This window comes from Globicephala melas, chromosome 1 (genome assembly GCF_963455315.2).
Source record: "Globicephala melas chromosome 1, mGloMel1.2, whole genome shotgun sequence".
In the NCBI taxonomy this organism is placed as follows: Eukaryota; Metazoa; Chordata; class Mammalia; order Artiodactyla; family Delphinidae; genus Globicephala; species Globicephala melas.
Genome location: NC_083314.1, coordinates 187,376,522 through 187,397,382, shown reverse-complemented (window position 1 = coordinate 187,397,382; position 20,861 = coordinate 187,376,522). Strand labels below are relative to the sequence as shown.

Here is a 20,861-nt window from a genome sequence, read left to right as displayed (position 1 = left end):
CGAGTGCTTGGTCCAGTGGCCATGTTTGCACACAGCGACAAGGGCCAGGAGGAGGGGCCTCTTAAGAAGCCAGAGCAGTAATTGCAGCTGGAAGAGATGTTCACCCGCGTGAGGATGGAGGAAAGTGGGCAGAGTGAAAAGATTTGACCGGCTCTGTACTGAGCTGGAGATGGGTGTTGTCTGAGGGGGGTGACGTCCAGGGCAGGGCTGGCAAAGGGTGGGGGACGGCATCGCCACAGGGCCGGGCCCAGCATGGGGGTTCGGAGTGCGGTCAGGCGGGCATTGCCAGGTAAACGCAGGGGTCATCAGCAAGCAGACAGCGACTGCTCTGGTGGGCCTGAAGAGCTCTCCTAGAGCAGAGCGTGTGCGGGAGGGGAAGGAGGGCAGTCCTGGAGGGAAGGGAGCGCATGGTCCTCCGGGGCAAGGGCTGTGTCCCTTGGACTTGGGGACCAGGAGACGGCTTTGGTGAGAGCTATCAGGGCGTGGCAGAGCTGCTCACAGACCCAGTGACAGGAGGCCAGAGCTGGAAGGGGCTCAGAATGCAGACGAGGCTCCTGGAGAAGGCCAAGGGAGGGCCCTGTTCCTGAGCAGGAGGGGCACACAAGTTCCATTCCAGCCCAAGAGGAGGGTGGACACCTCTGCGTGGGAGCGGTCAGAGGGGGAGGACAGGGCTGTAAGGGAAGTAGGGCTGGTAGACCTGTTGTGAGGCGGCCCCTGTCAGAGATTTCTGGGCTTGACTCCGGAACTAATGAAGTCAGCTATTTGGGGGAGGGGCCGAGACCCTTACATTAAGGCTCCCCAGGTGATTTGATGGTCACCCTGCCTGCGGGGGCTAAGGCGAGCCCAGGACCCGGACAGCCACCCTGCCTGCTGGTCTGGGGAGTGAGGGAAACCAGCTAGTGCTCAGTGGCTGAAGAGCTGCGCCAGGGAGTCCCTGCTGGAAACCCAAGGAGGGGAAGGGGGAGGTCAAGCAACAGCAGGGCCTGCTGCCACCCCCCAGCCTGCAGGAGGATCTAGGGTTCCTAGGGGAAGCCTTGCCCTAATTACCACCCAGCACACGGGCACTCAGGCAGGGCCGACCCAAGGTGTTTGTGCCAAAGAACACAAATATTTTATTTACACAATCCATGTGAGATTTCTGAACCTGTGCCAAAAGAGGCAGATAGGGCCTTTTCTCTCAGGCCTGTTACTGAAATGTAAATTAACACAAATGCAAGTCAAACTTACTCATTGTTGACAAATAACTCTTAGTCCCTATTTTAGTATAATCATCACATGGGGGAAGAAAAAAACTTTTCCTAAGATGCTCAGCCTCAAAGGGCAGTCAGTGGGTGTCAGCATCCCCCTCAGAGGTGCTGTGCCACCCTGGAAAAAATGCCTTCGGGCTCCTTCCCATCCCCCAAGGCAGCAGCAAATCCTTCCTGTCGCCTCCTTTTGGCCAAAGCAGCCAAAGATTTAAAAGTCTTTGGTTCGTAGATGGCTAGATCTGCAAGTACTTTCCTGTTGAGCTCCACCTGGCACTGGGAAGAAAATTAGAGCCTGTATCAGCATCAGAAATGCATTTCAGTGAAACACAGGAAGACTTGGAACACGGCTAAGCACCCTGTGATTTGAATCACCTTAGCACACACCACTTGAGCCCCAGTGGGGGAGAGGGAGTGGTGAGTCCTGTTCAAGCAGGACGCGGGAGGAGAAGGGGGGCGGGGGGGGGGAAACCAAGGGCTGTCAGCCAGACTTCTGGCCTGGGGTACCCTTTAAGGCAGATGGGAAGAGGAAACCACAATTTCCATTTCACAAACGATGAAAAATAAGACACAGAAAAGGTGTGTGAGGCACAAGCAGAGGAATTAAGATCAAAACCGGGCGCTCATTACGTGAGAGAGCCAAAGTCCTCTATCGAGTGAAGCAACAGAAAATGGAGGGACACTGCCAGTGAGTCTGGGGTGCAGAAAGAAGAGGGGATGGTCTCCTGACATTAAAGGCAGCTGTGCAGGAGAAGTCAGTCCTGTTCTACCACCTGGGACCCCTGTGCTGTGGGCAGAGTCCCTCTCCTTTTGAGCCTAGTTCCCCATCAGTAAAACAGAGGTGTCGCACCTACACTTACCCTGAGGATCTTTGTAAAGTGCCAGACACAGGGCCTGGCACAAGGACCCATTCCCCCTAGCTTTTCAAGTAAAAACATAAATGCACACAAAAGCAGAGGGAATACCATACTCACCAGAGGCAAGTGACCAAGATTCTGTGGCACATGCTTGCTTTATTCCCTCCAAGATGTTTCCCTCCTTTTTGACTACGATTCAACTTGATCTGCTACCTCACCAGAATTCATTCAGTGTAAAAGCTTTGAAATTAAACTTTAAAGTTAAAGCCAAGTTTTTCTGCCTTTTTCTCTTGACGGGGAAACACCAGGGCTTATGTCTTGGTGCCACATACCCTATCACCAATTCTGCTACCAGCGGGGCAGCGGCAGAGCCAGTGTGGTGCGTCCCCGAACCCACCAGAACCCCACTCCAAGAACAAAAGCAATGTTGGGCTGCTAACATTCCACTGCCCACGCTGCTGGACCACGGCAACTGGACGGGTTATGAAGACGTTTAACGTCTCGGCAGGACCACATCCTCGACCATACCTTAATCAAGTTGAGGATGAATGCTGGGTACTTCAGGCCGTGTTCCTGGGAAGCAGCTGTAACTCGACTGATCCAGAGCTGAAATGAGAAACACTGAGGTGCTTAAGAACCAGCTGTGTGTTACATCCACACCTCTCAACGAACGTTGTCACTGGACTAAAAGGGTTTTTTGCAAGAGCTAATACAAAAAGTCAGTGTCCTATTCAGGCTGGCGAGCAAAAGCTGGCGCTCTTTGCCCAAATGCCCGCGGTAAAGCATTAACTCCACACGCGGCTTTAGGCGCCGAGGGAGGACACAAAGATGAGCACGAGATTCTGGGGCAGACACAGCTCCGGGCGCAGCAAGGGTCCAGGTCGAAGCTTCAAGGAGGTGAAGGCCTGGAGGGGAGGAGGCAGGGGCCTCGAGAAGGGCCAGAATGGCGGGGCAGCGGCGTCCGCTCCAGGCGCAGCGAGAGATCTGAGCGCTGCAGGGAAGCCGGGCTGGGGAAGTTCTGCGTGCATCTGTCCAACAGGTTCCACGTGAGGCTGCCACGCGGGACCCGCTGCCACCCTCGCGCCCCCGACACCCGCACACCGCATCGGGCCCAGCCGGTGCCAACGGGGCTGCGCGCGAACCGCGTGCACAGGAGCGGCTCGCCGGGCGCGGTGCACCTGCGGCCGCGAGGCCCCGCGGGTTCGGGAGGGCTGGGGCAGCGGGGCGAGGCCGAGCGGGCCGCGCTTACCGTCCGCAGGTTCCTCTTCTTCAGCCTGCGGGCTCGGGTGCACTGCACGAACGCTCGCGTCACAGCCCTGACGGCCAGCCGGTAGCACCGATTCTTCCTCCCCCGGAAGTGCTGGTCAAGAAACGGGAGAGGAGGCGGTCGGCGGGACCCGCGCGCGCCGGGCCAGGCGGGGGCGCGGGGCGCACGGCACACTCACCCGCGCGTGCTTCAGCACCTCCTGGACCCGCCAGTAGCGGTCAGTGATGCGATTCCGCAGCCAGAGCTGCGCCGTGAGGAAGACCATGGCGCCCGCAGCCCGCGCCTCTGCTCACCAAGGTGAGCGTCGCACCTCCGCCGCCACCCCTCCCCAGCGATTCCGGGTCAGCTCTTCCCTCACCCAGGGGAACTTCCGGGTCTCTGCGCGTGCGCTCTGGGTCCGCGCCGCTATCCCTCTCCTGTGCGCATGCTCGAGCTCAGGGGGCGGTGCCGGGGCTGGGCAGGGCCTAGGCGGTGGAGGAAAGGATCCCGCCCCCCCCCCGCGCCCCCCCCACCCCCGGCAGCTGGAGGGCGGACAGCCGAGCGTGGCGTCCGGTGGAGCGGAGAAGCGCTGCCTCCCACCGAGGGGCCTGGTCCTCTTTACGCCGCGGAGCTGTGCACTTTATTTTTTTAATGAAGTTATTTATTTATTTAGGCTGCACTGGGTCTTTGTTGCGGTGCGTGGGCTTCTCGTTGAGGTGGTTTTTCTTGTTACGGAGCACGGACTCTAGGCGCGCGGGCTTCAGTAGTTGTGGCTCACGGGCTCAGTAGCTGTGGTTCGCGGGCTCTAGAGCGCAGGCTCAGTAGTTGTGGCGCACGTGCTTAGTTGCTCCGCAGCATGTGGGATCTTCCCGGACCAGGGCTCGACCCCGTGTCCCCTGCATTGGCAGGCGTATTCTTAACCACTGTGCCACCAAGGAAGCCCTCCGTAAATGTTTATAAGCACATTATTGGGGTATTCTTCTGGTCCATTTGAAAGGAAGTTGGAGACAGCTAAATACTTCACTGTGTATTTCCTAAGAACAAGGACATTCTCTTACAAATCCCAGCGCAAGGATCAAAATCAGGAAATTCAACATTAATGCAATACTGCTGTCAGGTCCACAGTCTGCATTCCAGTTCTGTCCCATGTTGTTACCGCTGTTTTCCCTGTCCAGGATCATGCACTGCGTGGAGTTCTTCTGTCTAACTTTCAGGGTTAATGTGGAACAGCCCCTCAGCCTTTCTTTGCCTTTCTTGACCTTGGCGCTCTTAAAGAGTACAGGCTGCTTACCTTGTAGAGTGCCTCTCAGTTTGAGTTTGATGTTTCCTCGTGATGAGAATCAGGTTGCACATTTGCAGCAGAATACTTCAGAGACTATTGTGTCCTTCTCGGTGCGTGGCAGCAGGAGGCCGTGATGGCAGCTTGTCCCAACACGGGTGATGTCAGCTTTGACCATTTGGTTACAGTATTGTTTGCCAAGTTTCTCCACCGCATTTACGTTTGAACTAATACATAGTTTGTAGTGAAATACTTTGGGAGTCATCACAGGCTCCCCTGTCAGCAGATGTTGAGGTAGAAGCACGTGCGACGGGCCAGGTCGCTGAGGCATCTGCGAACAACACCGTACACCACATTTGGTCTACACTCTGTGAAAGGGAGCCACTGGGGGACTGCGCAGGAGAGTGAATAGGATTATGGCTACTATTCTGAGAACAGCCCCTTGGGAGTCAAGGGATCAGGCGAGAAGAACAGTTAGGCTGGGGGCTGGCCTGGTTACGGCAGCATTCCAGGCAAGGCTGACAGTGGCCTGGACATGGTGGATGCAGCGGGGGAGGTGAGAGGCAGTCGGGCTGTGGGTGTGCTCTGAGGTCGAGCCCGCAGGCTGTGCTGGAGGCTGGCTAGAGGTCCATCCTGCAGCTTTAAAAACCACCCCGGGGGCTTCCCTGGTGTCGCAGTGGTTGAGAGTCCGCCTGCCGATGCAGGGGACGCGGGTTCGTGCCCCGGTCCGGGAAGATCCCACATGCCGCGGAGCGGCTGGGCCCGTGAGCCATGGCTGCTGAGCCTGCACGTCTGGAGCCTGTGCTCCACAACGGGAGAGGCCACAACAGTGAGAAGCCCGCGTATCGCCAAAAAAAAAAAAAAAAAAAAAAAACCACCCCGGGACTTCCCTGGTGGTCCAGTGGTTCAGACTCCACGCTTGCACTGCAGAGGACTCGGGTTTGATCCCTGGTTGGGGAACTAAGATCCCGCAGGTCCCACAGGCCACTCGGCGCGCCCCCAAAAAACCAAAAACAAAACAAAGAAAACCCACCCTTACTCTGAGGACTCCAGAGATGTCACTCCAGGCCTCATCTTTGCCCCATTTTCGTCTCCTGTGCATCTGCTCTCCCATCCGTCCCTTCACCTCGGGCCCAGGCCCCGCCAGGAGTCATTGTTATGTCTCCCTTTCCCTGTCCCTCCCCACATCCAACCATCAGCAGGTCCAGAGGGCTGTGCCCACAGAACTGTCCCAATTCTGCCTGTTTCTCCCGCCCCCACTGCTATGCCGCCACCGTCTCACTGGTCTCCCGGGTTTCCTCCTCCCAGTTACAGTTCACTCTGCACTTGCAGGCCCCGTGAGCCAGAAAGACCATGTCACGTGAGCTCACGCTCCCCAAAGGCTTCCGTTGTCTTGGGGGTAAAATCCAAGTGCTCCCAGGGTCCCCGGACAGAGTCGCTAATTTAGCAAGACGGCTCTCACTTTCAAAAGATGAAATCTGTCCTCTAAAGCTGTTCTTCCAGAAAAATCTAAGGACATTGATTTTCTATGAGGATGCAGGTGTGGACAATCAGAGACAACTGTCACTCTGTATCTGTCGCACTGCAGGGCTTTTAATTTACAGAGATGGCTGAGTGATGACAGGGAGAGGCTAAAGCTACTGAAAGCCCGTTTGTTTTTTTTGTTTTTTTTTTTTGGCTGCGTTGAGTCTTCGTTGCCACGCACGGGGGCTCTCTCTAGTTGTGGCAAGCGGGGCCTGCTCTTCGTTGCGGTGCACGGGCCTCTCATTGCGGTGGCTTCTCTTGTTGCGGAGCACGGGCTCTAGGTGCGTGGGTTCAGTAGTTGTGGCTTGCAGGCTCTAGAGTGCAGCCTCAGTAGTTGTGGCGCACAAGCTTAGTTGCTCCACGGCATGTGGGATCTTCCCGGACCAGGGCTCAAAGCTGTGTCCCCTACATTGGGAGGCGGATTCCTAACCATTGCACCACCAGGGAAGCTCCTGAAAGCAGATTTTTATGCCTTACATTTCCTGAGGGGAGGGCACACCACGCCCCACAGGGACACAGGCAGAAACAGCAGTTTCGATCAGGTGGTAAGAGCAGGGGCCCGGGGAAGGCTCAGGCCTTTATTGGGGTTCCCGCAGGAAAGGCAGGGCAGCGCAGGGAAACAGCTTCTGATTGGTTTGTTTGATAATCCAGTGGGCCTTGGTGCACAGAGGCAGGCCTGGCCCTGGGTGACTTCGGGCAGGGGGATGTCAGCTGGGCACGTGAGAGAAGGCAGCCGTTCAGGGCATGGGTCGGGACAGCAGGGGAGAGGAGGACAACTGGCCCTGTCATTAGTGAGTGGGTGCCGAGAGACAAATACTGAATCTAAGGAAACACAGTAAGCGGGCCGGTGTGCCCGGGGGGGAGCACAGAGGCTGGCACCCCGCTGGGGGCGCACGAACAGGAGCCCATCGGGTTTTGGTCAGTTCTGTGGCCACGACTCAGTCTCTCCGCCAAAGAGCGTGCACAGGGCTGAAGCTACAGGGCTGACGTGGCCCTGGGAGTCTGGAATGGTTCCAGGTCAGCCACACGCTTCTTGCTCGGGCTCCAGCCACCGCTTCCTTCTTCTCCAGGAACCTCTGGGGTGTTCTCCCGTGCACCCTGGCAGGCGGCCTCAGACCAGCAGAGAGGAGCCTGCACGCCCTGAAGGCCGTGGAAGCCTGCAGCCTCTGGTCCTGCTCTGGCCCTGCAGCCCTGGGGCCCATGGGGCACCTCCTGCTCTCCACAGACGGCAGGCCCCAGATCCTGGGCCACCTCCCCCCACTGTGTCCTCTGGGTGGGGCTGGCCCCCCGGCTCAGCAAAAGCTCTGCGGTGGAGCCATGGCCGCGTTCCACGGCAAGATGCAGGGGGGTCACATGGAGCCAGCCAGCAGCGTCGACCTTCGCGCCCCTGGCCAGGAGGTGGCCGGCGACCTCCATGTGGCCTCCCCGGGCAGCGTGGTGCAGGGGGGTGAGGCCCAACGTGTCCCGAGCATCCACGTCTGCTCCCCAGGCGGCCAGCAGTTGGACGGCGAGCAGATGTCCACCGGCAGCAGCCCTGTGGAGTGCAGAGCGGCCATGCCTGTCCTTGCAGCTTGAGTCGGCCCCGTGCTCAAGCAGCACCTCCATGTCCTAGAAGAGGAGGGGGCGGGGCAGGGCTGGCCTGGGCGGGCCACACGGTGCTCAGCTGCCCTCAGCGCCCCTTTCTCCACACTGCTTCCTTGTTGGGTGCCGCCTATGGCACCTGCTGGGGCTCTACTTGGAGACCCCACTTGCCCCCTAATGGTCCTGAGCCGCCCGGGGCCTGGCTGGACTCTGGCCCGTGGCCAGTGCCCAATAAATATTTGGTGCTGCCGGCCCAGCGCCCTCCCTGGGCTTCCAAGAGCTGGTTACCAAGGGGAGTGACGTCAGGGCGGCACTCAGGGCCCTGGGGCCGGGCCCCTCCCCACCACCCGCACGATCACGCGGGGCCCGGGCCGAGACGTACCTGCCGGCGGCCCAGGTCGGCAGCGACACCCAGCGCCGTGGCCCCCGTGCCGTCCCGGGCGTCCACCCGCGCCCCGTGCGTCAGGAGGAGGCGCAGCACTGCCGACTGCCCGGCCACGGCCGCCACGAGCAGGGCGCCGTCCAGGCCCGCGCCACCGCCTGCTGCCAGCAGCTCGAGCACCGGCAGCCGGCCGCCCGCGGCCGCCCAGTGCGTCGCCATCCAGCCGTGTGCGTCCGCCGCCGCGGGGCCCGGGCCCGGTGCGTCCAGCAGGCGCCTGGCCAGCAGCGTGCGGCCCAACGCGGCGGCCCAGTGCAGTGGCGTGAGGCCGGCCCCACAGCGCACGTTCGCTGACGCCCCGCGCTGTAGGAGTAGCTCGGCCACCCGCGAGGGCCCGTGCCAGGCGGCCTCGTGCAGCGGCGTGCGCCCCACGCGGTCTGCAGCTACGGCCCGGGCCCCGCGCTGCAGCAGGAGACGCACCAGCGGCACGTGGCCGCGCAGCACGGCCAGATGCAGCGGGGTCCTGCCCGCGCGATCCCTGCGGGGCGGGGAGGGCAGCACGGGCGAGGGCGGGGCACGGGGAAGAGACCTGCTACCTTTGCCCAGGAGGGAACCCTCTCCACCCCGCAAGGGACCGCTGCCTCCATCTCCCACTGAAGGGACACCAGCCACCATCCCTACCCCCAGCCCCGTGGAGTACCCGGTCCTAACCCTGGGCTCACCTCTCCTCCACACTGGCCCCTTGCCGCAGTAGCTGAGTCACCAGGCCCACGTGACCCTTCCACACGGCCTGCAGCAGGCGCCCCCAGGCCTGTGGGGCGCTGGGCCCCTCTGTCCCAGCTCCTGGGGCCTCCTCGGAGCCCAGCTCCAACCACCGCAGTTCCTGCTCTGCCCCTGCCTCTGTCAGGTCCTGCTCCCGGGGCTCAGAGACCCTAGAGTCCATCTGGAAAGAACAGGAATCCAGCATGGTTGCTGGAGGCCCAGGCTGGACCCAGCCCACTGTCCCTAGGCCGACACGGACCCCTTATCTCCCCAGGGGAACCTGGCTACCACTTAGCCTTCTGACGGCCTTGGCTCTCAGTTACCCCCAAAGCGAGCCCACCCAGGGGCTCCGTCCTCCGTCTGGGGGTCCTCTACATACCGTCCCGGCCCAGCCACAGCCTGGTGGCCCTTTCATGACACTCCCCCTGAAGGCACAGCGGTGGGGTATCTGCTCCCAGAAGGTGGAAGGCTGGAGCTGCAGTTGTGCGGTGGCGGTGGGGCCTCCCGGGGGCCGGGCTAAGGGCCAGTTCTCCACCTGTTTACCCAGCAACTTAAGGGGGAGGCCCTGCCTGCGGCCCACAGCCCCTGTCCCAGCAGCCGTCAGCCCCTGGCAACTGTCAGGGCCTCTGGCTTGTCCTCCCTCCCGGGAGACAAAGACCAGGCAGGTAGGAACTTGCCCGTGGACCACAGCTCCTCGAGGAGCACAGCCTTTGATGTGCCACGACTCGCCCCCAGGAGACACCCACACACCTTCCCCTGGGTCCCCCGCTCAAGCCCTGCCCGCCAGCCCCACTCCTGTACCTGCTGGCTAAGACCAGGCTGGGGTGATGGGCAGGGTGAGGTAGGACCCTTCCCCCCACCCAGATGCCGCATGAGGACAGAAGGTTCTCCAGGGACACCAGGCAGGCAACCTGGACCAAGGGGTGGGATAGGAAGCCCCCTGAGAGGAGACTGAGGCAGGTCTCCAGGGGCTGTGAAGGGGCAGAGCCCCAGGCAGTTGAAGGAGGGAGCCAGGCAGAGGGAGGACTGATCGGAGACGGGCTACATCTGGACGGTGGACGTGGTGCTGCAGGAAGCCCTCAGTAAGGCCTCCAGGTTGGTCACCGTGGCTCTGGGGCCCTGGGGCAGGGTGGGCCGGGTGGGTGGCAGGCCCTGAAGGTGCCTTCCCATCCCCCAATCCCTGGGTGAGGCCACCCGTCCAGAGCCCAGACGGGAGAAGGACGTGGGGCAGCCTCTGCAGCCTTGTCCCTCCAGCGCCTCTCATGATGGCTCACCAAGAGGCAGCACGGCTTTGGGGTGGTGGCTCCTACCCCAGCCCCTCCCCAGCTTCCGGAGATGGACGAGGTGTCCTCAGGGCCCTGCCCTCCGGAGAGGCAGCCCTTCCAGGTGCCAGATCCAATGGGTGGGTCTCCAGGCGAGGAGCTGAGAGGCCCCGTCCCACTCCCCAGCCACACGGGTCCCACCCTGTATGCCACGGTCACTCCTCCTCTAGAATGAGAGCTTCGTGAGAGCATGTCGCACAGGCCGGCAGATTCGTCCCGTAAGGAGCAAGGTGTTCTGGGTGGATGCAGACAGTTTACTGGTTAAGCAGCCGGCAAAGGCCAGAAAAGCAAGGGTGTCAGCCCTCTGCACTCTGTCCCCACAGGATGACCCAGGAAGACGCTGAAAGGAGCAGGGCCAGATGACAGGGGCACGAGGACACGGGGTGGGAGGGGACCCCGTTGCTGAGGAGCAGCCTCTGTGCTGCAGCCGCGCCCTGGGGGCCCCGTGCACCGTCCTGTACCTCAGAGCCACGGAAGCTAGAAACTGCTTCCTGGTGGCCTCCCCACAGGCAGAAGGCAGTGAGAGTGGGCCGTGGGGCCTGTCCCCCCGGCTTCTGCCATGGCCTGGGCACTGCAGCTTGCTCAGTGACCTGCAAAGAGCTGTCCCGCTACAGGCAGAGGCCTCTGTTGGCCTCCCTCCGCGTTGAATCCACAGGCATCCATCGTGCCTGGCGCACAGCGGGAGCTCAACGGAGTGCTTGTTGAGTGAGTGAATGAATGAGTGGAGGACCTGGGGGAGAGGGTGGGGCTTAGAAAGGAGATGAGTCCAATACACTTGCTGTCTGAACTCTCTTTTTTACCCCAACTTCACTATCAGAATAAATAAACAGCTACCGTGAAATCTTCACACGCGTGTGCCAGTGCAAGCAGTTCAATTGCACACATGCTGGGCAGCAGGGCTTGGCGTGTATTGCAGGGGGCCTCAGCAGCTGTCCTGGCCGGCGTGTCTCCAACCGCGTCCCTTGAACAAGCTGTGCATGTCGCTGTCATCGTCCCACATCCCTACGTGTCTGAGGGGTGCTGGTGAGCTTGAGAGGCCTGGAAAACGTTGGAAGAAAAGTTGGAAGGGATGAGGTGGACTGTAGGGGGAGGGAAAGAGAAACATTGCATCTGGTGCCACCCGGCCTCCTTCATCCAGCTCCCAGACAACCTACTCAGTGGTTTAAGTGTCAGCTAGTAATGTCAGTGGTGTTTATTTATTTGTTATTATTTTTCAAATAATTTTATTTATTGATTTATTTTGGCTGCGCCGGTTCTTAGTTGCAGCATGTGGGATCTTTAGTTGAGGCATGCAGGCTTCTTAGTTGCAGCATGTGAACTCTTAGTTGTGGCATGCATGCAGGAGCTAGTTCCCCGACCAGGGATCAAACCCAGGCCCCCTGCATTGGGAGCACAGAGGCTTACCCACTGGACCACTAGGGAAGTCCCTGTAAGTGGTGTTTAAAACACTGTATGTCGTGCACGGAAACCCCGGGAGGCTGTTAGGTGCTAAGAGTATTTTGGTAATATTTGGAGAAATTAGTTGGGGTTTTCAGAGGGGCTGGGAATGCTTCCTCCCTGCTTACTTGAAATCACAGAATACACACTCCCCCTGTTTTCAGGATGGATTGGATTCTGACACAAAGGATACCTGTAATGGTAGCTGCCATTATTGAGCACCTACTGTGTGCTGAGTTCCACATTAAGCATTTCACATACGTTACCCACGTGCCCTCTCAACAGCCCTGCAGTGTGGGCACCCAGCATCTTCTGGGGCTGTTCTGATGCTGAGAGGGGCCAGGTTTGGGGATGAGGGAACCAGAGGGGGCGAGGTCAGATGTTGACCTTCCCGTGGCAGCTACGGATGGGGCAGTTGCCAGAGTTGAGACTGATGAAATGAAACCATTGTTGCAGGGTCTGGAAGTGGGGAGAGGGCGGGACCTGGGGTGAGGACGGCCCAGTGCTGAGCTCTCAGGACAGCTGTGCAGGCTCCGACCAGAGCACGCAGGGGCTGGCGGGGGAGACTGGGCAGGGCTGGAGCTGTAGTAACCTGGCAGAGAGAGGGTCAGCCTGGCAGCGAGGACCTGAGGCTCAGGTGTGACCCTGGAGACTGATGGTCAGGGCCGGACCTACCTGGACCAGGGCCCTGCCCTCCAGCTGAGTCCACTATCTGGTTGCTGGGGTCTGGGTGGAGGTCTGACCTGGCAACCTAGGGTTAAAAGGTTGCTAATCTGACCTGGGCGGGGGGCGGAGGATGGGCATCAGTCCTGCCACGTGACCACCACTGTGAGCCCACCAGGCCCACTGCCAAGAGAGCATGAGTGAGCAGGAGAGGGAGACAGAGGAGGAGGAGGGAGGAGGCGCTTCAGACACAGCACCCATGCTGCCCCGAAGGCTTCCTGACCGCCAGGCCTCAGACCTGATGTCCCCAGGGTGGGCAGGCCTGGCTGCCCAAGGCCTGGGGGTCCTGCTGCTGCCGGGTCGGGCCCTGGCTGGGCTCGTGCTCCATCTGCTGCTGCCCGCAGCCGTGTTCCTGCTGCTGCTGCTGCCCGCAGCCACCACTGTGTACCTGGGATTCCTGTGCCACTCAAGGGTGAGCTGCGCCGTCCACGGGTGCGGGGCTGAGGGACTGTCTGGGGTCCTCGGGGAGTGCAGGTCCCTGGAGGCACGTGTGCCCCTCCCTGAAGAGCTCCTTCTCCTGCCAAGCCCCCCCACCCCACTGGCCACAGCAAAAGAAGGGCTTTTGTTTGCCACCCAAGGGAAAGGCTCTCTCCCCTCCCCTGAGGCCTCTCAGCCTTGTACCAGGAGCCGCCAGGGCCTGGACAGCTGGGCAGGGTGGGAAGAGGAGGAGGGTTCCAGGAAGAGAAGATAAAGATATTGTCAGATTTAACCAGTCCACAGTCCCCATCCTCCCAGCCTCCCCCAACACACAGCCCCCCTGAAGACCCCTCCTCCCCTGGGATGGGTTTCCCCACGTATGGAAGGGGTTATGGCTTGGTCTGGGATAGGGAGGGTATAGGCAGATGGGCCCCTTTCTGCCCATCTGGGGAAGGGGGGGCCGGGGGAAGGGGGCCAAACGCTGGGCCGCAGTAGACAAGGTGGCGCCAGATGGCAACACCCCAGGGTAGGGCCTCGGGGTCAGCTGCCAACTTAGGAAAGGGCCATGGGAGAGCAGAGAGAGCTATTCTCTGAGCCTCCCCTCAAGGGGCTCCTACTCGGGCCATTTACCGCCTGGGTCTCCATCTCCCATCCTCGGCTGAGAAATGCCTGCCTCACAGCCAGCCCCAGCCCCCCCACCCACCCCCGACACCGGCTCTGCCAGACCTCAGGCCCCGCTGTCTCCTCTCCCGGCCCCGCCCCGGTCCCCCGGCTCTCAGGCCCCGCCCCAATCCCTCTGCCCCCCCCGGCCCCGCCCCGGAATTGAGGCCCCGCCCTCTCCCGGTCCTTTTGTCACCAGGCCCCGCCCCGGTCCATCTGCACCGGCTCCCCCCGCCCCCGGCCAACTCACAGCCGAAGCGGGGCTTAGCTCCCGCCCCGTCCACCTGCTGCCAGGCCCCGTCTCGGAACTGAGGCCCCACAGACCCGCCTGACCGTCCGCCCCGCCCTCAGGTCCACCCGGCGCCCCGCCCTGCGTGCCGCGCGCTGCTGTCCGACCGCGGCTCCGCGGCGCTCATCGTGTCGGGATTCCTCTCGCTGCCTCCGCTGCTGGTGCTCGCCTCGGCCGCCCGCTCCCGCCTGGCCCGACGCCTCCGCTCGCTGCTGCCACCCCCGACCTGGAGTCCCGGACCCTGCCGCCACCCCGACGGGGAGGAGCAGCTCTAAGCCTGGGTGTGATCCCAGAGGCCTCTCCAAATCCCGGAGGCCCCCGAACTCCCCCCGTGTCCCCCATCGCTGGCTCCAGGCTGGTGAGCTCAGGGTCTGCGTCCAGGTCCCGGCCGTGAAATCCCGTGCGTGCCGCGCGGCCCCGTGCGCAGTGCTCCGAGGGGCCGCGAGGTGGCACCGGACTCCTCCGGACCGGGACGGCCCTTCCCCACCCTCACCGGCCTCCGCAGTCCCCGCAGCCGCCGAGGGGCTGGGACGCCCCCAGAGAACAGGGAGATGGCTCTCGGAGAAGGGGCGCGTGGCCAGGCTCGGAGAGAGGCGGCCTTCCTGGCTTCTGCCACTGTGGCTGTCCTGGGCTCCTGTGCCCCGACAACGGGCAGTCCCTGCGGGCCCCCTGTCTGGTCCGGCAGCGGCCTCCAGCGAGTCCCAGAGGTGGGGAGACTTCCACGCTCCACGGTTCCAGAACTTCAGCGGCCAGAGCACTAGGTCATGCAGGGCTCAGCCCGAGACCAGGGTCAGCGTTTAGAGTGAGGGCTCTGTCTGTTCTCTCTGGATAATTTTAAGATCTTTTCCGTCTTTTGCTTTCTGTGCTTTTAAGCATGTTTGTGGTTGTGGCTATGTTCGTATTTATCCCCTTGGTACACACGGTGTGTCCCGTTTCTACAGATTCACATCTTTCAGCAGTTCTGGAGAATTCTCAACCATTATTTCTTCAATTCTGTCTCATTCATTCTCCACATTTTTTCCTGGGAAACACCTATTACGTGAATGCTTCCCATTGTGCTTTCACCACTCATGTCAGTTCAACTCTCTTCTGTGTTTTCCATCTCCTTGTCTCCCAGTGCTGCGTTCTGGGCAATTTCCTCATCTCCCTCTTTGAGTTCACTAAGCACCAGCTGAGTCTAATCTGCTGATTATCACATCCATTTAACTTAAATTATTATGTCGCCCTATCTAAAAGTTATACTACTCACTTCTTATTCAAATCTGATGATTTTGATGATCTCTTGGTGCATATGCTCGTGATTTGGGTTCCAGCTTCGACTTCTGGAACGTTTCACACATAGTTGTTTCTCTTTTTTTCTTTTAATTATTTATTTTTTGGCAGTGCCCTGCGGCATGCGACATCTTAGCTCCTCAACCAGGGATCAAACCCTCACCCCCTGCATTGGGAGCGTGGAGTCTTAACCGCTGGACCGCCAGGGAAGCCACACATATAGTTATTTTACAGACTGTACCTAACAACTGCACTCCCTTTGCCTTTGGGGGCCTAAATCTGTTATTTGTTGCGTCTGCTGACTCAGTAACAGCATAATGTTGCTTTGAATGTTTGTACTTGTTAAGCATCAGCGCACACCTGTGAACATTCTGAGGCCACGTCCCTCCACAGAGGATGCCCTTGTGAGCCGTGACCAACCTGGGCCCCCGTTAGGGTCCTGGTTAGTACCCCGCTGTGCAGGGCACCCCCACTGTGGCCCTGATGCACTGTGGCTCCATCCCTGCGTTCAGGGGATTCTCTGCTTTCCCATTTGTTTCCGTTCATCATCCTGGGTTTCTGTTCCCTATTCTTCTGTTTATTTATACACTTCTTTCTAGCGTTTCCTGGAGGGGAGGGGGCTTGGAAGATATCTACTGCCTTGTAAGCCCAGCAGTGTATTAAAAATGTGTTTGTTGTGGGCTTCCCTGGTGGTGCAATGGTTGAGAGTCCGCCTGCCGATGCAGGGGACACGGGTTCGTGCCCCGGTCCGGGAAGATCCCACACGCCGCGGAGCGGCTGGGCCCGTGAGCCATGGCCGCTGAGCCTGCGTGTCCGGAGCCTGTGCTCCGCAACGGGAGAGGCCACAACAGTGAGAGGCCCGCGTACCGCAAAAAAAAAAAAAAAAAAAAAGTTTGTTGTAATTCGTCCAGAATCTAGTAATAGCTGGAAGGCCCTGGAAAGGATCTAGCGCACCATGTGGCCAGCAGGGCTCCACCTGTGACCAGGAGGTCAGGGCCCAGACGTGCCCAAGGATCAGCGCTCAGGGCTCACTCGTGGCTTGAACAGGGCCCGAAGTGGGGCTGATTCAGGTCCAGCAGGAGTCCTTGGGGTTTTCCTATTGTCTGTGGCCGGTCAGATGGGGGCCCGGCTGGCTGCCCCGTGCCCGAGGAGAGCTTCCCCGGTCCGAAGCCGCCTTCCTTCCCCTCCCGTCTAGGGTTGGGCAAGCTCTGGCCAGGCGTCAGAGGACTCTCCTGAGGATCCGCCTGGCCCTGGAGTCATCAAAACAACAGCTGGGCCTGGTGGGGGTGGGGAGGCCACCATGGGGAGCTCAGCTGCTGAGCCCACTGGTTCCTAAGGTGTGTCCCGGCTTCCCAGGCCTGCCCAAGCCCCACGTGGCCTCCAGCTGGCCCCAGGACAGTCTGCCTCAGCTCCAGCTCTTCCCACCCACTCACAAAAGGAATACTTGTGGGAGGCTGTGGAAGGTTGACAGAGGAGCCTAGGGGTCTGCTGTAGGGGGCCAGCCATCAGGGAGGACGGTAAAGTGGAGGGTAGAGGCCCTGAGCTACTGGGTGGGTCAGAGGTGACCTCCACTTCGGGCAAAAAATTCTCTTTCTGCAAGTACCCAGGCCCCTGCCCCAAAAGAGCGTGCCTGGCCATGGGGGTGCACGTGCACGCGCGTGCCTGTGTGTGTGTGTGCGCGCGTGTGCATCGTGTGTGGGTGTACATGTGTGTGCATGTGAGGGCGTGCCTGCATCCCCTCTGTCTGCCGGCCCTCACACACCTGGGGGGGGCACTGTCCAGACCCCACAGGTGTAGAGTCTGGGCTTCGCAAGGTTCCCTGATCTGCCCAAGGCCACTTACTGATTCACAAAGCATTTCCTAGCAGCCCAGGTGTCTGCAGGCACACTCTGAGTGGTGAGCAGCTAGGCAGGGCTAGGAGAGCTGGCCCGTTCTGTCCCCATGGTCTGTACCCCAGGTGTGAGCCCGGCCCCACCCAGGCATGTGGGCCAGGCAAGGGGTGCTGGGCAGAAACTGAGCTGTGCTGGGTGGGCTGGGGAGGAACAGGCAGAGCCAGCCCTGTGCTGACTCTGGGGACTGAGGCCCCTCCCCTTGCCCCATGGTCCCACCCCCACCCCGGGGACTCCCCCCAACCAAGGTGCTGACACAGTTCTGTCCCTCCCTGCTCTCTCTTTCCCTATGTAAGCCTGCCTGAACCCTGCTTGGGGCTAGGACAGGGCATGAGGGTCACCTCCCTGTTACAGAAGGTTCCAGCACAGGGAACCCAAACTAGGGAGGGGTCCCCCCTCGGGAAGGGCACCACTGTTCAGTTCCCTGCACAGGCTGAAAACCAGGAGCACCTGCTGCCTGCCTGCCTTTCTGCCTCCCAGCTGTGCCCTTGGGCCTCTACTTCTTCGAGGCCTGGCATCAGTCCCCATCCTGCCCCTAGGCCCTCGCCTCCCCCATGAAGCCTGCCCCTGACCTTTATGCCTCCCAGGCATCCTTGCTGCCCTCACATACACTGGCAGGCCCCCACCCCAGGGCTCTGGTACTTCCTCTAGCTCCTGCCCCCTGGTCTGACACGACCCCACCCTCCAAGGGGAAGATAAGTAGACATGCATCTTTGCAAACTCACCGCTCCCCATCCTCGTTCTAGCCCGGCAGGGCTGGGAGGACAGGGGCTCTGCCCAGTGCCTGCACGTCCCCAGTGCAGAGCCTGTTGTGTGGCTGGGCCCAGCACACAGATAACTGATGAATGCAGATGGGGTGGCACCCACCCCCGTACCCAGGCTGCCCACCCCATCAGCTGTCTTCCCTGCCACCCTGGGTGTTGTTGGCTGAAGGACTGGGCAGGGGTCGTCTCTGGGGCCGCAAGGGGCAGGCCCGGGCCCCTAGGGAACGAGACGATGGGACCACCAGACCCCCAGGACTGGCCCTCAGGCCCTGGCACGTCCCTGACCACAAACAGGCAAGTGGAGCCTAGAAGAATGTGTGGGTGGGTGTCGGCCGGGGCCTCTGGGCCCTGCCGCTCTCGGCCACCCCTTCCCTCTGCTCCTGTGACTGTTGCGTGCAGTCAGGGGGCCTCGGGCTCGCCCACGCTACCCTCCAGGCCCACAGCAGCCGACCCCCACTTCTGGTTTCTGTGTTCCCAGCTGTGTGTGTGTGGGTGCCTGTGTAAGATACAACTGACACGAAAACCAGCATCACAGGCATCTCTGTGGGACAGGGTGGGGCCGAGCCACTCTGCCTCTCGGACTCTCAGCTGGGGTCAGGGGTGGGGTCAGAGGCCCCGGGAGCTGCCCTTTTCCCAGGGGTCAACATGACCACAGTGAGCTGGGGACAAAAGGCCCTTCTTCTCTGCAGAGGCCTGGACGGTGTGGAGGAGGGTGCGTTCCTGCAGACCGGCGGGGAGCAGGGGCGGTGCCTTGGAGAGCAAACGTTGTCCCTGGGTTTTGTGGAGCCCTGTCCACCTGCCTGTGAACCGACAGGCCGGGTGTGCCAGCTCTGGGAAGTGATGCTTGGGGACTCCCGGACTGGGCCAAGGCCACAGGCTGCTCCCTCCTCCTGGTCCCCAGAACACAGGGCCAGGCAGGGGCTGGTCCCGGGGGAGGGAGGGGGCTGGGGCCAGGGCCGGATGTGTGCAGGACGCCTTCGTCCTTCTCTGCCCCCCCTGCCCCCAGGCCTGTCTTGCTTCAGAAAGGATGTTTCCCGGTCATTATATTTGTGCTTCCTCTGGCGTCTGTCTCAAGCCCAGCCCTGGCCCTGACCACTACACCCCTGGCTGACCCCTGTGTTCTCTGGGGACCCTCCATCTGCCCATGTCTCACCTCGGGGGGGGGGGTGAGGAGACTCACCGTGATGCTGGCAGCAGGGGGTGGTGTGGCCAGCTGAGCCACAGAGCAGATCAGGGGACTGAGGAGGGCAGAGCTGACCTGGTGGGGGTGGGGTGGTCTCAGTTTGCGGGGGTCAGGCCAGAGCTCAGCACGAGCATCAGGTGGCCAAGGCAGGTGGCCGAGCTTGGCCAAGGCTAGGGAGAGGCCCTGGCTGACCACTCCCAAGGCCAGGCCCCCGTCCCTTCTCCCTCTGACGGAGAGGCTGGAGGGAGGAGGACGCCTGCTTCCTCGAGGGCTTGAGTCATGGCCAAGAAGAGTGGCTCAGTTTTTCCAGAAGGCCCCGTCAGCCCAGCAGCACTGCCGAGGTGTGACAGTGGGCCCACCGCTGGGCAGGAGTGGGGACCCACAGGGCAGATCCGGTGCTGCCCGCTCCCTGCTGGTGGGCGCCCATCGAGCTAGAACAGGAGCCAGGCCGTGTGGGCCGTCTGCACCTGGGTCAGCTCCCCGCGGGGCCCCTGGCTCTCCTCCAGCTGCCTCCGCTCACAGCCCCACCTCCGCAGCAGCCCTGCTCAGCTTCGAGTGCCGGAGGGCTGGGGGCCAGGCACGGTCCCTCTGGGTGGTACACCCTGAACTTTGGGGGTTCGAGCCCATTGCCGCCCCCCCGGGGCCCAGGCGGAAGCACCAGGCAGTTTCTGGTCCCAGCCGAGGCCTGAGGTCTGTGGAGCTGAGCCAGCCCCAGCACTGCCAAGATTCCCGGCGGGGGGGGTGGGGGGTGGGACGGCGGGGACACAGTTCTTGCTTGTTCCTGCCCCAGCTCCTCAGGCTTAGCTGAGCTGCTTCCTTTTTTAGGCAAAGTCAGAGCTCCAGTCTGTCTCCCAGCCTGGCGTCTCACCTGCCAGAGGGAGGAAGGAAAACCATTGAGTCCCATCCGTCCTCCCTGCTGGGCATCCTCCTGGGGAGGGGGGAAAGGGAGGGGACATCCTGGCAGAGATGGCCCTGCCTCCTCCCCGTGGGGGACCTGTGCCCCCCACCCAGCTGCACAGAGAGGAGTGGCTGGGAGAGGGTGGGGGTGACCCCACAGGAAGGCATCTTAGGAGGGAGGGGGGCAGGGCTCTCCTGGACCTCACTCCTGCCCACGGGACACTGCCCCATCTCGCCTAAGGGCAAGGAATCTGCCCTGGGGGCACTGAGTGTCCCTCAGGATGTCCCCTGCAGCCAACCACCTCTGCTCTGGTCTAGCCAGGATCCCAGATGCGCGGCTCCTGGTCACAGTGGAGGGTTTCCCCAGTGGGTTGCTTGGGGGGGTTCTGTCCTCAGTCCTGGAGTTTGGCCTCAGCCCTGGGCCCCTCATTGGGCAGGGCCCATGGGGACAGCGGTATGCCCAGCATGATCACACTGGACAGGCCTGAACCAGCCATCCTCAGCTCCTATGCCTCTTCCTCTAAGAAGCCAGGTGAGGTGTCCCCCCAGAAGCTCCCCTTGAAGGTCTCAGGCTTCTTTCCTCTCCCGACGCCCTGTCTCCTTTCTAAGTTCCACCCTCCTAATCTCTGTTGGTCATTCCTTGGAGGAACATGTCACAGCTCCCATACACCTGCCCCTCCCCAGTCTCTGTGGCCAGAGCCTGGGACTTGTTGGGGGGACGTTGTTTTTGGTGTCACCCACACACTCTCATACCCCCTGGGGCTCTCTTGGGCTTGGCTTCAGGGACTCCCAACACTGCGGAGCCAAGGGCAGCGGGCCTAGGGATGACCCAGCTTGGAGGCTCCCTGCTCGGCTCCTGGCTGGGGGCTGGGGGCAGGGGGTAGGGGACAGGGCTGACTCCAAGGCCTTACAGCCGTAAAGGGAGACCGCAGTGTCTGTGTGTGCGTGCCGCCCGCGTGTTCCTCGGCGGCATCCCGGTGAGTGCCGCGTGTCGCCGCACGTTTGGGCCCTTTGTGCGCGCGCCTCCCCGGAGCCGGTGCTCCTCCGCACGCGGGGTAGCGCGCGCGCCGGGGCGGGACCTCGGGGCGGGGCCGCGGTGGGCGGGGGCTCCCGGGGGCGGGCTCCGGGGGCGGGGC

General features: G+C 61.4%; 3 protein-coding genes across 12 annotated transcripts; 1 reads left to right on the top strand and 2 right to left on the bottom strand.

The window, feature by feature from the left end:
• Positions 1-1,245: 1,245 nt before the first annotated feature.
• On the bottom strand, positions 1,246-3,731 carry MRPL20 (mitochondrial ribosomal protein L20). The gene is made up of 4 exons (XM_030881592.2): positions 3,547-3,731; positions 3,351-3,461; positions 2,630-2,707; positions 1,246-1,520 (listed from the first exon to the last, which is right to left on the bottom strand). Exons 1-4 carry the CDS (start codon positions 3,631-3,633, stop codon positions 1,347-1,349), a joined length of 450 nt encoding a protein of 149 aa, XP_030737452.2. The 5' UTR covers positions 3,634-3,731; the 3' UTR covers positions 1,246-1,346.
• Positions 3,732-4,027: 296 nt separating this feature from the next.
• Positions 4,028-14,193, bottom strand: ANKRD65 (ankyrin repeat domain 65). 10 transcript variants are annotated; one of them, XM_060284428.1, is made up of 6 exons: positions 13,682-14,193; positions 11,029-11,232; positions 9,252-9,407; positions 8,833-9,053; positions 8,114-8,648; positions 5,570-7,758 (listed from the first exon to the last, which is right to left on the bottom strand). In XM_060284428.1, exons 2-6 carry the CDS (start codon positions 11,182-11,184, stop codon positions 7,126-7,128), a joined length of 1,701 nt encoding a protein of 566 aa, XP_060140411.1. In that variant the 5' UTR covers positions 11,185-11,232; positions 13,682-14,193; the 3' UTR covers positions 5,570-7,125. The 10 variants fall into 10 exon arrangements, 9 of the variants coding, with proteins under 9 accessions (XP_060140433.1, XP_060140411.1, XP_060140403.1 ...); XM_060284420.1 differs by lacking the exon at positions 13,682-14,193 and adding an exon at positions 12,743-13,465; XM_060284433.1 differs by lacking the exon at positions 13,682-14,193 and adding an exon at positions 13,402-13,428.
• Positions 12,140-15,674, top strand: TMEM88B (transmembrane protein 88B). The gene is made up of 2 exons (XM_060284457.1): positions 12,140-12,766; positions 13,783-15,674. The coding sequence occupies exons 1-2, from the start codon at positions 12,491-12,493 to the stop codon at positions 13,993-13,995; spliced, it is 489 nt and encodes a 162-aa protein (XP_060140440.1). The 5' UTR covers positions 12,140-12,490; the 3' UTR covers positions 13,996-15,674.
• The last annotated feature ends 5,187 nt before the right edge of the window (positions 15,675-20,861 follow it).

Excerpts from the sequence above, each read along its gene's own strand:
- ANKRD65 (XM_060284416.1), bottom strand. The coding sequence starts at position 10,386 with ATGCTCTCACGAAGCTCTCATTCTAGAGGAGGAGTGACCGTGGCATAC. Across the intron at positions 9,408-10,146 it reads CAAAGCCGTGCTGCCTCTTG|GTGGAGAACTGGCCCTTAGC; the intron begins GTGAGCCATCAT and ends CTGGGTAAACAG. Across the intron at positions 9,054-9,251 it reads GCTGTGGCTGGGCCGGGACG|ATGGACTCTAGGGTCTCTGA; the intron begins GTATGTAGAGGA and ends TGTTCTTTCCAG.
- TMEM88B (XM_060284457.1), top strand. The coding sequence starts at position 12,491 with ATGAGTGAGCAGGAGAGGGAGACAGAGGAGGAGGAGGGAGGAGGCGCT. Across the intron at positions 12,767-13,782 it reads GATTCCTGTGCCACTCAAGG|GTCCACCCGGCGCCCCGCCC; the intron begins GTGAGCTGCGCC and ends CCCCGCCCTCAG.
- MRPL20 (XM_030881592.2), bottom strand. The coding sequence starts at position 3,633 with ATGGTCTTCCTCACGGCGCAGCTCTGGCTGCGGAATCGCATCACTGAC. Across the intron at positions 3,462-3,546 it reads AGGTGCTGAAGCACGCGCGG|CACTTCCGGGGGAGGAAGAA; the intron begins GTGAGTGTGCCG and ends TTTCTTGACCAG. Across the intron at positions 1,521-2,629 it reads TCATCCTCAACTTGATTAAG|TGCCAGGTGGAGCTCAACAG; the intron begins GTATGGTCGAGG and ends TTTTCTTCCCAG.